The sequence below is a fragment of the Cygnus olor genome (assembly GCF_009769625.2).
Source record: "Cygnus olor isolate bCygOlo1 chromosome W unlocalized genomic scaffold, bCygOlo1.pri.v2 SUPER_W3, whole genome shotgun sequence".
Taxonomy (NCBI): Eukaryota; Metazoa; Chordata; class Aves; order Anseriformes; family Anatidae; genus Cygnus; species Cygnus olor.
The window spans coordinates 94,009-109,028 of NW_024429074.1; the positions used below are offsets into that span (position 1 = coordinate 94,009).

Sequence of the window (15,020 nt, forward strand, 5' to 3'; positions counted from 1 at the left end):
GGTCACTTGAAACCCGTGCCCCCTGTCCCTCCACCACCCTTCCGTCTGGTCCCACACTCGGGACCTCCCACCTGGTGTGGGTGTCTCACGACTGCCTCAGTGAGGCTCTCAAGTCCTCGGTTAATTGTTAATTCAGTCAAGTTTTACAGCACCCGAGGGGGAGCCTAATAATGGCTTTGCAAACAGAGAAGCGTTGCTGTTAATCTGGTAGTTGCTGGAGATCCTGGATCACTGTCTGGGTGGATGCTCCGGGATGGCTCAGGGGGTGAAGTAGCCCTGTCTGGCCACGAGGAACAGCTAACACCATTTAGCAGTTGTCCTGATGTAAAAATCTTCTCTAATGAGCCTCTGAGTGGACACACGGTCTGCACAGAGAAGGTAGAGTGGGGAGGAGGCAGCCCAAGTACATCCCATACCTCTCTCCTTTTCTCTCGCAGAGGGAGAAGAACCAGAACTGAGATGCAGATGCTGTGTCCCGAGGGTCAGCGGAGTGCACGGTTCAACTGCACAGCATCCCATTTCGGGCACAAGACGTTAGCATCCCAGCAGTCACAAAGCCTCATACCTCGTTACTGCAGGAACATTTCTTCAGCCAGTTTTCAAGTGGGATAATGCCAAGAGCACAAATGCTCTGAAAATAGATAGAGAGAAGAGGTGGGGGCATGCTGGGCACCCTGATTGCTTCACCAGAGGGTATTGGCCAACCCATCCTCCAGCGGTACCCAGGTGACAGAGCTGTCTTCCTCATTACTTAATTTTCACTGTTGCCCTTCCTACCCAGCCCCTCTCTGGATTAAGGCTGGGTTCACAGACACCGGTGGGGTGCTAGCTCAGCTGGCTAACAGCTATTTGTCACTGCTGCTGAAAGCCCTGCTTCTCCCACGAGCCTGGACCTGGCTGGAACAGCTCATCTTCCTAAGGAAGGTCTTGGTAATGCTGAGACACAAAAATTAATTGACTCGCTGGGTGGTCATCAGAGCAGCTGGGGCACCCATTTGATCCGACCCTACAGGACACCCCACGGCAATGCCCGGAGGAGGCGGCTCCCGCTTCTCAGGCTTGCTCCCCTGGGATATTTCAGAAGAGCTTTGCCACACATCTCAGTCCTGCTGCTGCAGAAGCCCTGGGGCAGATCCCTGCCTGTCCCAGGAACCACAGCAGTGCTGGTCCCCACTACTCCATGGAAAAAAAATGAACATAACTCCCCCAGCAAGCATATATGGACTGTTTTGAATTGTTGTTGCAGGGGTGGATGGTTTGATGGGACTCCTCCAGCCCTCCTCTGTGCCGGGGTGAGGTTGGAGCCACAACACCATTCCTGACATCCACTCAGGGGCCACTTCTGTGCCTGAAAAAACACCCATGCGGGTGGGTTTTTTTTGATCCAGCTGGAGCTTGTCAGCAGGCTGCATTCTTATTTTAAGCTCCACGCATGCGATGTGGCCCCTTGATAATGCAGAGGTACCAAGGAGTCTATGGGGATGGGCCAAGCCTGCAAAGAGAGCCATGAGCGCCGCCAATGCTGCCGAGGGGGCAGGTGCAGGTGGGTGGCAGGGGCTCCTTCCCCACCACTCTGCTGTTTTGAGGCTTTTGGGACTTTCCACCTCATGGATGCAACCAAAGCCTGAGCTGACCTCGTGGCATGACGCCGTGAGCATGGTGCCATGAGCAGCCTCCGTCACATCCAGCAAACTGAGAGGCTCGGGCAGTTCGTGCCCCTGCTCACAAACCCCAAAAACCTCTCCAGGTGCAAGGGCCCGGGATCTCTGAACGTCCCCGTTCTCCCCAAGCACCGCCTCACCCAGCAAACTGCCGTGTGTCAGCACAGCAGGGGTACATAAACTGCACAAAATCCATGCCGTAAAAATAAAAAAATTGCAGAAAGGCTTGGGAGCCCACAGGCAGCTGGCCAGCTTGGTCCGAGGATGGGATTTTCCTCCTGTCTGCCCAGAGCCTGAACCGCACGGTGAGGAGGGAAGCGGAGGGGACGGGGTTAACAGGCTCCCAGCTGGAGATATTCGAGACACCCAGAGTTCATGTCAAGTTTCATTCCAGGACCCTTTTCTAAATTCTTTTGGTCATGGGAGAAAACGCTGCAACTGTTTAGTATGCAGGGAGGCGGTGGCTCTGGCCCAGCATGAGGACGTTGCTGAGCAAACACGCCGGGACTGACAACCCCCTTATCTTTGCTATCCACTTTTCACCCATCTCTCACCACCACGGCCAAGGGGACGGGCACGGACCCATGGTACCAGCAATGGTGTCCTGCTGGCAAGGCTGCTCGGGGCTCCCTGTGACAGGGACGAGCTGCATCTAACAGCCGCGGCCCCGAGCTGAAGTACCAGTCTGCTAAAAAGCGTCACCATCCAGCTCTGTTTACACAAAAGATCGCAGAAAATCTTTCTTTGGGGGTAATGTTTACAAATCCTATGAAGCCAGAGAGCTTCTACTATAGAAAATGTTGTTTTGACTAACATTTTTTTTAAAGGATGTAAAAGGATCTGCTCTGCTCGCCCCCTGAAGATGTACGTACCCTACATGCTTTGCAAGCTGTCTGCCTGCGTGGGAAAAGCTGAGCTTATGGAAAGAACCGGGCTGAAAAGCTGCAGAAAACATGACCTGAAAATCCCTCGGTCCCTCCAAACTTTCTGTCTTTATAGACACACTCATGATTACCACGGCACATTCTGCAGTGTAATACACAGCATCCCGGTGGAGCCTTTCTATAAAACAGCAGACGGCAGGGGCTGGGATATAGAGAGAGGCGGGACAGCACACCTCATCCCTAGGAGCAAAGCACAAGTGGCAGGTTTTGTCTCCCCAGCCCGGCACTATTTCCTTACCACTGTGGCTTTGCACTCTGTATCCAGTTTCACTTCCTGGTGCTCCCGGACCTGAGGCGATATTGCTGCACTGGGTTTCCAGCGTTGTTCCAAACGTTCCTCCCACCCCCTTATTAACAAAATAATGTGCAGAGCAAGTGTAATAAAAAAATTAAAAAAAAAAAACAGGAGAAGAAAGAAAACTGGAGCGATTTATCACTGAGAAGGGAAGAAGCAGCGTGGGCAAAGATGATCACACTGGTTTCGGATACTCAGCAAACAGGGCAAGGACAGGGGCTGCATGGGATGCAGTACGTTGTGCCCACGGGTCAAACCAGAGGATGTATCACAGCAGGGTGGTATCATCCAGCTGTCTTATGCTTTCCTGCGTCCTCAAACCTGACTGCTGCATTTCGCACCGGTAACAGACCTCATTTGCTGGCCAGGCATGGGACACAACCTGGAACACCTCTACTGTATCTCATCCCTCACCTGCACACACTGTACACCTGGTCCCGCAGTCACTGCTGCTGGAGTGAAGAAACAACCCCAGGAAGTCCCCCATGCTACTGCGTGCACAGCACCCTGTGTCATGGCTGCCCGTGGCCATGCCTACAGGGGGATATGGCCCGAGACCTGTGGGGTCTGCCAGCTGAGCGCGTCCCCCTGCACTCCTGCTCATGGGGAGATGCCCTGGACCTCCAGCTGAGTAGAGATGTCTCAGGAGCTGGGAGGTGCAATGGAGAGGCACCACGCTACTGCTGCCACTGAGAGCACCGACATAAACCGCCTGGCAAAGGCAGGGATGGGCCAGGCACAGGACATCCCATTTCACTCTGTTCCCACGAAAGAAAAAAGAAGTGCTGCCCCCTCCAGCGTCCTCCCCAAGCCTGACTGCCAGGCTGACACTGGCACCTGCGTCTGCTCTGGCCTTGGCGGGGACGGCTCCAGCTCCAGCACCTGCTCCCGTGCTGCATTCCCTCTGCAAAACGCGTAGCTCACACCCAGGAGAGAACTAAGGACAAACAGCCGGGGCAGTCGTTTGACACGTTTAAGGCAATATAGCACTGGTGTTGCTGTGCTACAGCCCATGGGTTTGGGGCTGTGGGGTTTGCAGGGGTGTCAGCTTGGGCGTGCTCCTACAGTGCACTGTGCTTTTGGGGGCCAGCAGGGCAGCTGGGTGAGAGGGGACGGAGCCATCTTTGGGCTTGCCTGGCCCCAGAAGGAGCTGGCGAGCTTGAGGCCCCGCAGGCCATCTGGGCTTGCACAGGCATTTGACCTCGGCTTGCTGCAAGCCTTCTCTTGCAAGGCAGGACTGGGGGGGCTGCAGGGTGACCCCAGGTAGGGCAATGCCTCACGGGGTGCTCACCCTGAGCCTCCATCCTGGGGGTGCAGAGCCACTGCCGCCAGCTTGGAGCCACCTCCCAAGCTCGCTCCTGTTTTCTGTGTCCCCACTTTGTGGATGGGGGTTCAAAATGGGCACCAGGAGCAGGAATTTCCCAACCCCGCAGCTGTCAACATCCCCAACCCCTGGCTCAGCATGACTGCAGCAGCCTGACCTGGATTTACGTGGGCAGTAGATGGGCTGGCAGGCTGGTGCATTAACGCTGGCTGAGTCCCGGGGCTGGCAAAGCACGCTGCCACGTCCCGGGGACAGATTTGAGCCTTTCGAGAGACAATGGGTCCTCCCTGCGGCAGAGCCAGCGAGCCGATGCCAGATTTTAAAACTCCATCCAGCCTGGTCAAACAGAGGGAGAGAGACCCTCGTGAATTTGCTTTAAGCAAATTGATTTTGAGGCTTTTTTTTCCCCACCTCTCCTAAGAAAGCATGCAGGCTGGGGGTACCCTTTCAGCCCTGAGCATCCTCACCCCCCAGCAATGACTGGGAGCAGCCTGGGGGCTCTCCTGGAGGGCAGCGGCTTCCTGGATCCGGCCGGGGTTGCAGGCAGGCTGCACAGTCCGCAGTCTCCACCTAGAGCCCGGCGGAGTCTCTGCTCAGCGCTGCATCCCTGCATGGGTCCATCCGCACCCCAGGGCTGATGGGGCCTGGCCCCTGTCCTGGCCCTTGGTCCCTCCAGGGTGACAAAGAGCCAGAAGGAAGCATGCACAATGTATTTATGGAGCAAAGGAGGCCATTGGTATTTTTTAACCATATGCCTGAGCAGTGCAAGATAAAATCTTACCAGTGCAGTGAATTTGAGCTATTCTTTAAACTCCTACAGCTTTTTTCTGCAACTTAGTCCTGCTTTCCAATCAATCTCTCAAATGGTAAACTACCTGGTGCCCTGCTACCCAAAACTGAACATCTTCCCCGTGCAGAAGCATCAGTGGGACTGCAGCCCCTGCTGCCTGGTGCCTGGGGGCTCCTGTCCACTTCCCTGCTTCCCCAAAGGCTATTTGTTGCCTTTTTCTTGCACGCCACTAAAGCCCCACATCCCAGTCCTCATCCCACTGTTAGTTTCTGAAAAGTGCTGATCCCTGGTGCATCCTCTCCCTGCTACCCCACTCCTCCCAGCTTGCTCTGCTTGGAAATGGGAAAGTTGAAAGCATGCAGCCTGACTTTTAATCCAGGGCTCCCCAGTAACTCCCAGACCTGCCTGGGACCTTCTGCGAGCAGCTCCCGTAATGCCAGCACACCAGCCCACTGCCACACTTGTGAGTGCTTCATTGGGCCCCAACAAGGATGCAAAATAGAATATTTCAGAATCGTGGTGCATCTTCAGAGACACTCCATGGGGAAGGGAAGGGAAGCGTGGTGAAAGTGTGGTTGATGCTGATCCTGCTGGGACTGCCTGCACAGCTTGCACAACAGCATGTGTGTCAGCTATACATACACACCTATACATACTATGCGTATATGTGTGTGCATTAATTTAGAATTGCCTTTGAATTCCCTGGGCATAAATAAAACAAATTCCACCTGCCAAGCTCTGGCTACAGGGCTTTGCATTTAGCAGGTGAGTCCCACAGCCATTCACAAAACCAGGACAGTGCTGCCAACATCTGTGCAGAAATGCTAGTGCCTTTCAGCACAAACCATGCATATTGCTTCCATGTCCCTATTACCACAGTACCCACTCACTTCACCATCTTCGGTGTCTTTATCCTCCCAACCCAAAAAAGTGCTCCCATCACTAGGAGGTTAAGTCATTGGCTCAAATAAACAGGGAGCCTGCAGGAGAGGAGGGATTTCAGCTCACTCTTCCCAAATCCCTGTGCTCAGCATGGTAAATGCTTCCCTTTGCACCCTGATTTATTGAAAGTAATCGATCAGAATCAGAATCATCTAGGTTGGAAAAGACCTTCAAGATCACCAAGTCCAACCATTGACTGTCAGTCAATTCTCCAGTACCTAATGCCTCAACATTTCTATCCCAATAAAGGATTCAAGCTAAATTTTACTCATCTGTCCTCTGCCTGGGCTGACAGCAACAGGTTTATGAGCTTTGCAGCCTTCCCAGCTAAACTCCTCCAGAAGCAGCTACCCTGAACATCTCAAATCCAGCTCAGTCCACCAAAACACAGGTGTGACCGGTGCCAAAACCCACAGGGTCTGAGTCAAGTATTTAAAACCAGAGAGCACAGCATCAAACCATGGAAATGTCATTTTTCGGGCATCAGGAGATTGCACTAATATGACTAATTTGAATGTCTCAGAACAAACTTCTGCATTTGAGCAAGCACCAGGCTGATGAGCATGGAGGAAACCCTGCGTGGGTATACAAGAGGGTATGTAAAAGAGGATGCAATAGAGTATGTAACTGGGTATGCACATCCCACAGCCCAAACCAGGGTATGTAACTGGGTATGCAATAAGGTATGCAACTGGGTATGTAATTAGGTATGCAATTGGGTATTTAATTAGGTATGCAGTTGGGTATGTAATTAGGTATGTAATAGGGTATGCAGTAGGGCATGCAATGGAAATAGTCCTGGCCACTGGCACCAAGGCATCTCCAAAGATGAGGACACACCAGGCTTCGCCTCTGGCTGGGTGCACGTGTGAGCCCTGCAAGGGGCTGTGCTGGGCTCTGTGCAGGGATGTGCCTTTCGTTTCTTCTTCTTTTTTTTTCTTCTTTTTTTTTTTTAAGAAGGTATCAGCCTTCTGTTTGATGTGTTGCTGGCCGCGGTTGCTAAGGGGAGCAGTGTACAATTACAGCCCCAGTGATGTCCTCTCTAATAATATACTTCGCTATGCATAGCTCAGATGCAGACACATCTTGGCTATAAAGAGCACGGAGATTTGAACAGAGGAATACTCCAACTTATGTTACATGCGAAGGGTCTGTGGCATGTTGCTCAACACCTCCCCATTGCAGAAAAAAGCACTGTGGCCAGCAGAAGCCAGCGACTGAAAGTATGACAAGCAAAAATCTCTTGCAGGAGGCCTCCTTGCGATTTATTAAATGCAGAGGGATTTGTAGAGGGGCAAAGAAACCATGCACATATCCACCAAGACATTTTTCATGCCCCTCTCCCTCCAAGGTCCCCAGTTCAGCTGTGTCCATCCCGGGGGCTCATGCAGCCCAAAATCACCCCTCGTACCACAGCGGTACGTACATCAAGGGACCCATGCGTGAAGGAACTACGTTTTTTTTTTGGACCTGGAGAAACAGAGTTTGTAGCTATGGTTTGGGTGGAAAGGAGGAGGAAAGGGGGACAATTGCCCCCAAGAGGAAAGCACAAAGGCAACTGGTGCTGTTTTGCACCAGTCTGCTGCAGCTAATGGTTTCCTGGTGAGTATCTGTAGTCAGATCAAGTGTCTCAGACTGAACCCCAAAAAACAAACTCAATGAGGAAAAATTCAAAACCCCAGCAACGAGCCTAGGGCCAGCAGCATCTCCCCAAGGCTGATCAGCCTGCCCCACAGCTGCCCTCCCTGCCTTTCCTCCAGCATCCCAGGTTCCCAGCATCCAGCTTCAACAGCAAGGCTGAAATCCGGGACTGAAACACGGAAAGATGGAAGAATTCAAACCAGGGTTTTCCTGACCCCAGTCCCCTCGTTTCAGGCCAGGATAGCTGCGCGTCTTTTGCACATGGAGCTGCTCCATTCCCAGCCGCGGCTGTGAGCTCTGTGAGGGCACACACTGCCCGGGGAGATGCTCTTTAGCAGAGCTGTCTGCAAGGAAGGGATGACACGACAGCATTCCTGCGCCACAGCGCTGGCATCTGTTTTGAGATCAAAACCAGTGCCATGAGATAAGCTGCGAACATGTGCAGCCCCCAGGAGCAACCAGTGCGAGCACCCCTCCGACGCGGGCATTTGTCAACAGCTGAAAATATAAGAGGAACCAGGTTAAAAAGACAGTTTGTTCAGCAGTGCCTAAGGGAGATGCTCCACCCTGCGTTTGGGGCTGATTTGCTGCAATTGGCAGGCGTTTTGCTCCTAGAAAGAGGGACAAACAAGTCCGCTCAGCCCCTTCAAAACAGGAGCATCTGCCGGCGCCATCTGGGGGGGGTGAGCGGCTCGGCCCCAGCCAGGGGGATCAACCGGGGGGGGGTATGGTGATCCCGATTTATCACACCCCAGTAGAGTAATTCCCCAGCTCGCCGGTGCCCAGCGAGCCAAGCTCCTTAGGTCCAGGGATTGGATTAGTCTGAAAGGTGCTGCAGAGACACAAATCCAGCTCCAGAGCAAGCGTTTTATTAGAGTTTTTTAATTAACAGGAAATTATCTGGAAATGGCTGTTGGAAAACATCTGCCTGATGGTGGAGAGGTCAGGACTGGAGCTGGGCAATGTTAGATTTTCCCTGATGCAGCCAACCCCCCTGTTTCATAGCTGTGACAAGTCTTCTGTGCTATGTACACGCATCCATCTCCTGCCAGGGCTATCGAGCCGGAATGTGCCACAAAAAATGCTGTTTTGGGGCTGATCAAAGTATTTCATAAATCAGTGTGAATACATCTGATTGTTTTGGTTGGAAAAAGAAACTGTGTTTGGAGAAAGTCAAAATGCTTCACTCCCAGAAATGAAATGTTAAATTATTTAATTTAACCTAACGTGCTTTTCATTTGTACTGACCTTTTGCCCCACCAGGATATTTTTAAAAGATGTGCAGTTTTGAGTGGAGCAACCCCTTTTGCATTCCTCTGTGCTGTTGCACATGAAAGCAGTTACCCACACAGCCTGCTCACTCTTTGCATTTGATTTCTTTGCAGCTTTCCAAGGCAGATGCACAGTGAGGCTGGTTACACCTTCCTGGGAAGCACTTAGGGACTCTCTGGAGAAATGAGATATATTATTTATCCTGCACTCCAGCCACGAAGAGCTGAATGTGAATCCATTCATTACTGCACATGATGCTGCACCATAAATCAGCTCACTAGGTCTGATGGTAGGGGTGGCGGTGCTGTGACAAGAGGGCAAGTTGGAAGGGTCCTCCCCAGCCCAGCGGGGCTGCCATCCTCCTCTCCTTTTGGGTAACGTCCTGCTGCTTCTGGCCATCGCTGCTGGACCCTGCTTTAGCTCTGCTCTTTCTATCTTTTTTATATTGCTCAGCCAAACCCATCTGTTGTGTCCAGGGCAATAAGAAAAGCAACGTGGAGTTACCCTAGCTTACAATAAATACTGATTTTAATTATTTTATTTTGTTTCTTCTTTGCCTGTTTCCCTTGTTGCTGAATGTCACCATCATTCAAAACCAAAGAACAACACAGGTTCACCCCGGCACAGCTGCTGTAACAGCCTGCTGAGCAGCTCCCGGCTGTTTCAGTTGCAGTAAATGATGAAAGCAAGGTGACACCGGATCTCAGGTCTGCTCTGTGACTTACGACACCTTGCCAAGGGGGTACCTCCTCCCAGCCATCCCTGGCAAAAGCAAGGGTTCTGCCACATCTGCACACAGCCTACTGCAAAAAAAAACAACAAAAAACTGATCTTGGTTGGGATTAGTGGTAACAGAAATGTGCACATTTCTCCTTGTAGGCTTTTGCCAACGTTTTAATGCACAGGGCTAGCCTCCCTGTGCTGTGCATGGCAGTGCACTGAGACACACAGACAGTAACGATCCCACTTGTTCCTGAAGATGCAAGGAGAAATTCCTGGTAACCCTGCCAGGGAACCCTGTGACAAACGGGTCACCAGAAGGCCAACACCTGAACTCGCTGTCTTCTCCTGCCACGCACAATTTCGCTCAGCTCTGGTGCAGACACCGGGATATTCCCTGGGAACCTATTTTTTAAAACCTATATTTAGGGCAAAATTATTTCTGCAGCAGGGCGATTATGTGACTTATGCACAGTTCTGTCGGTGGTTGAACTGCCTGAGTCATGCAATCCGTGTATCAGCTGTAGAGCCTTAAAAACCTCTAATCCCAGGAAAAGTAAAATAACATTAAAAAGCACTACTATTTAAAAAATGACAAGTGTATTGGGCAGTTATGTGGTGCTTAGCCATAAAACTGAACTTAAGAAGCCCTCCTCCATCATGGCCAAAGGAAATAAAAGAGATGGATGGTTTCCTTGAGTGTCTGGTGGCCACAGAGCTCCCTGTCCACAGATGCTCTGGCTATCAGGTGAGAAAGGACTCATCCTGCCCACCTCTGTGCATCCTAGGGCAGTGCTGCATGCCCACGCTCTCCTGCTTCCGTGCCCACGACCATCCTCAGCTGCCTCTCAAGGTCTTGGCTGCAAAGATGCTTGAGAAATGCTGTTCTCACCTAACTGCAATGAATTCAGGGATGGATTCACCCAGAGGGTGCTGGTCACTGCACACAGCAGCCATCCGTCGGGGACGAGCCAGTGCCAGGAACCATGTGCCTTGGCTGCACTCTTGTCTTCCACCAAGACCATGTTTTCCTCCTTAAAAATAGCTTTCTTCCCCTTAAAAGGAGATAACATCTTGATTTAAAGCCAATAAAAATGGGAGGAGCAGCCCAGTGACTCACCTGCTCCCCACTTTCAAACTGCTTTGCAGGGAGCAGGAGAAATGGTGGGCACGACTGCTGTGCCCCAAACACCAGGACATGCCTGGTAAGCAACATTTGGGATGTTTGGATGCCCTAAATGACACCCCCATTAGCTGGATCTGCTCCTCAGTCTGGGTTCAGGGCACTGAAGCCTTGGTTGGCCCAGGACAAAGACACAAGGGCTGGTGGGAAGGACAACTCCAGCCTCACCAGCAGGCTGGTACTTTTGATGAGCTGCCCCTGGCCAGGAGAGCCCTGAGGAGTTGCTGCTCCAGTGGTGACACGCAGAAATGTCTTCACCCCTTCTCAGCTCATCCAGCACCACAGCTCCCAGCAGCTCCATGGGGTGGGCACTGGCTCTGCTCACCCTGACAGCCCTGCAGGAAACAGTCCTCCCTGCAGGGAACAGTCTTCCCTGCACGCCTTTGCATCTCGCTAGGCTTCGCTTCCAGCAGATTAAATCCCTCCTAGTTGCTTACGAGTGAAGAGCATTTGTAGGTATCCGCCTTTTCCCTCTCTTAGTTTTACACATCTTGTTTTGGCCTTCACAGACTTTTGGAGAGAGCCTTTGACATTGGTCTTCACAAGAGGATGCAAACTCCTGTAATTTGGGCTCTGATCTGAGATGAGAGAACCTGGGCTCAGACCTTGCACCACTGTGGGTTGTTGCACAGGTGGCCTTGCCTGGAGCGCTCAGTCTCTCCACATCATCCCTCGCCTACTGTAAAGCAGAGGGAAAACTCTCACCCTTCTTGGAGTCACATCTCCTCAGACTTATGTGCAAGTCGGATCCAGGTGGGCTTTCTAAACCCTGCTCTACCATTCTGGCTACATCCTGGTTTCCTCCAAACTCCTGCCCTAGCAGCCTGCACGCCTGTTCTTTGTAGTCATGTAGCATCTCCCTGCTACGACATCATGTGAAACTGCAAATACTCCTCTCATCACCTTTGTCCTTCCCTCCCCATCCTCAGTCCTTCCAGCAGCTACAGTCGCAAAAGCAAGAGCAGGTGCTCAAATGAAAATATCAAGAGATTCGAGAAGAAATACAAGCTGGCTTTTGTGAGGCTTGTTTATGAAGCCACATCAGCTTGTGTCAATGGAAACAGAAAAAAAACAGCTGAGCACCCTGGTTGCAGGACCCAGAATTACTGCAAACAAGGGAAACCAAGGCAGAGGGAGATGGAAAGACCTGCCCAAGGTAAAAGACTGATCACTAGCACAGCAAACTTAAGAGCCCTGAATCTGGTAGACAACCAAACCTACCAGACAACTGGCTATCAGCTTTCCTCTCATTTCCATATGAAAATCATTTGCCAGAAACATTTTCCTTAAAATATGCATTTCTAGGCCAAGCTTCCATTTCTGGAAATAAATAAATAAATCCCAACCCAATCCCAAATCCCAATCCCAATCCCAAATAAATCCCAGTGAGCACCACTGTTCTGGATGCTGCTGCCCACAGACAGCAACATTGGTGGAGGTGGCAGAAGATGACAGCTTCTTCCCGCCCATCCCTGTAAATACAACTGGCAGCCCTTTGCCTACTGATCGGACATGAGAAGGTATCTGGAGGGCAGAAAGACATCTCCTTCCAACACCTCCTCCACAGCAGGATCAGAAGCATGAGTGGCTGCCACACGCCACTTGCCCAAAAGCTGTGTTTGGCCCCCACCAGGTACACACAGGCACAGCAAGGAGGGCAGGCAGGTGTGCCAAAAAAACGGCACAATTCTGAATATCAAGCATGTGTGGAGAACAGTCACAGAGAAAACGAGAGCTATTTGTATGCACATGCTGCAGATGAGCTGTGTGTGTGAGCAAGTGACCAAACAGAAATGCAAATTAAAGTGAAGATGCAAATTTGTGCTTTCATCTCTGCACACCCTGTCTCCAGAGAGGCAGAAAGATGGAGGTCTATGTGACACCCTCTCCAGAAAGCACGCTCCCACCTCAACTTTGCTGTCGCTGATGGTTTTTGGAGCAGAACAACCAACCAGTGCTGCCTATACTACTTAGCAAGTCACTCAAAATAATTTAGCAAATACACAAATCATTCATGTCCAGGGTGCAATGAGAAACCAGGAGCAAGCCCTTCCGCCAGGTGATGTGGCCAACAGCCTTCCCGGGGACCATGACTTAATGTGATACCCATGGTGCTGAGAGGTGTGGGGAAAACAGCAAGAGAGCCCAAAAGAGCAGCAATGACCCTTCACTTTAAGTGCCAAGCTCACTTCTCTTCATGTCACGAGGATGCTGCCACAAGCAACCCACTCCTTTCACAGATGGGCCCTGCCGTGACATACTGTATTTCCACGTACAGCTCCTGAAATGGGAATGAAGATCAACTGGATGATGCCTGCGGTGTAACAATGTCTACAGTAACTATTAAAGGTGGGCACAAATGAAATGCAGAAACACTTCTCTTCTCGTTACCTGGGCTTAAAAGGAATTTGGTAAAAGCTCAGCTCCTGCCCAAATGCATAGTAAGACCTGGCGGGGTGAAGCTGCAAGCGCCTAACCAAATAATTTCATCTAATTACCTGCAACATGTTGAGGAGCAGACTCCGGAATTTGGTTCCTTCCACCATAAAGAGGGCCATTTTGTCACAGAGTTTGGCTGCTGTGGAAGCAAAGCTGCGGTCTGTCACCGCTTTCTGGTAGATGGTCTTAACTATCTCCCCCAGCATCTCCTCAGAGTTGGTGGAGTTCTGGGCCTCCTCCATGAAGGTGGTGAGCTTGGAGTCAACATCACTGCTGTTGTTCCTCACGCTGTTAAGGATTTCAATTAATTTGTCCATTTTGTTCTTTTCAGGATTGGTGGTTTCAACCGTGACTTCGTCCTGGTCCGTGAAAAGGGAAAGACAAGGCGTCTGTTACACAAGGAGAAAACAGATGCATCAGCCCTTGTCCTTCCACAAACAGCAAAGGGGGAAAGGGGACTGGGGAGACATATAAACAGACCTAGAAAAACCAGAGCATCCTCTAGAGGTACAATGGTCTCATCTCAGCATTGAAAGCCACAAGTGCATGAGTCCTGACCCAGAAATCTTCTGTTTCCCCATTTCCCTCAGTACACAATCCCAGAGTCTTCCTCCTCAGCTCAGGGAGAAGATGTGCTTGAGGGTTCTGAGCCAGGATGCCAAGGTCAGATCACCCCGACTGCCTTCACAGTCTCAGACAGGTTTCTGGCCATGTCTGCTCAGCTTCCCATCTGGAACATGGTAGTAATGGTCATTTTTTTTGCCTCTATTTTGAAAGTGCATTCTTGTTTGCAAAATGCTCACATCGCAATCCCACAAAAATATCTACATTTTAATGTATATTTAATGATTTAAATTGGGATCAAAGATGTCACATGTTCCAGGCATTAGAAAAACTCTTAACTTTTCCATCTCTTGACTGTTACACATTTTACTTCATGTCATTACCACAGAACTAACTTACTGCTGCTTTTTAACATTTAATTAAGCATTTGTCCCTTCCTCTGCATCATAAGGCATGCATCCTGCTTGCTCTGGTCTGCTCCCTTCACCTCCCATGGTTCAATCTTAAAACAGATTATACCATACAAACCTGTAGCAATTGTTTGGACAACTGCAACACCAGCCGGCAGGAGCTATCAGGAGACCAGCAGGGTTAACTACACACATCCCAGAGTGGGTGCTTATGTGATGTGTTTCTTACCAGATTATAAAGTTGCAGGGCAGACACTGAAGTGAATACTCTGAAAGTCTCTGCTATACTTCCATTGCTTTAAATAACAAAACTAACTAACAAAATCTCTTCCTCCTCCTCATGGCACATACATAAATAGTAAATGCACATGCATTCAAAGGTATACATTTCCAACGTGCACTCCCATGGAATTGTATATGTTCAGGTTATTTTTGCTACACATTTTGAAAATCTCATTGGAGATACCCCCACGAATGCATTTTCCAGTCTGAAAAGAGAATCTCAGGAGAAAGAGTCTGGGTTGCACAGAGGGCAAATGGAGATCTCTGAATTCCTCAGAAATCTGAGGCTGAATATTGTTTGGATTCTCCTCCATCACTTGCAAGCAATAGTTTTGTTATTGTTGGGTTGCTGGAAGGAAGGGGGAAAGATAAGACCATTTCAATTAATTACCGAGATAAACGGATATCAACTTTTAAGTAGCTGACTACAAATACTCAGCACTCAAAAGTCAAAGCTTGGTATTTCGCTCTGTAATTGCGGAGAGACGAATTGCCTTTTTTAGACCTCTCTGCGAGGCAGATGAGCTCTGCAGAGTGGAGGCAGTCAGCTGGG

The 15,020-nt window shown here is 50.4% G+C and overlaps 1 protein-coding gene across 4 annotated transcripts in view; it reads right to left on the bottom strand.

The window, feature by feature from the left end:
- Nucleotides 1-15,020, bottom strand: part of LOC121062928 (CBP80/20-dependent translation initiation factor-like) — a 162,429-nt gene that overhangs the window by 38,090 nt on the left and 109,319 nt on the right. For 2 of the 4 annotated variants that reach the window (XM_040543227.1, XM_040543225.1), the window contains exon 9: nucleotides 13,271-13,600. In XM_040543227.1, the coding sequence (XP_040399161.1) occupies nucleotides 13,271-13,600 (330 nt within the window). Of the gene's footprint in view, nucleotides 1-12,159; nucleotides 13,054-13,270; nucleotides 13,601-15,020 lie in introns of those variants that run through there. The other 2 variants (XM_040543228.1, XM_040543226.1) reach the window with 2 other exon arrangements.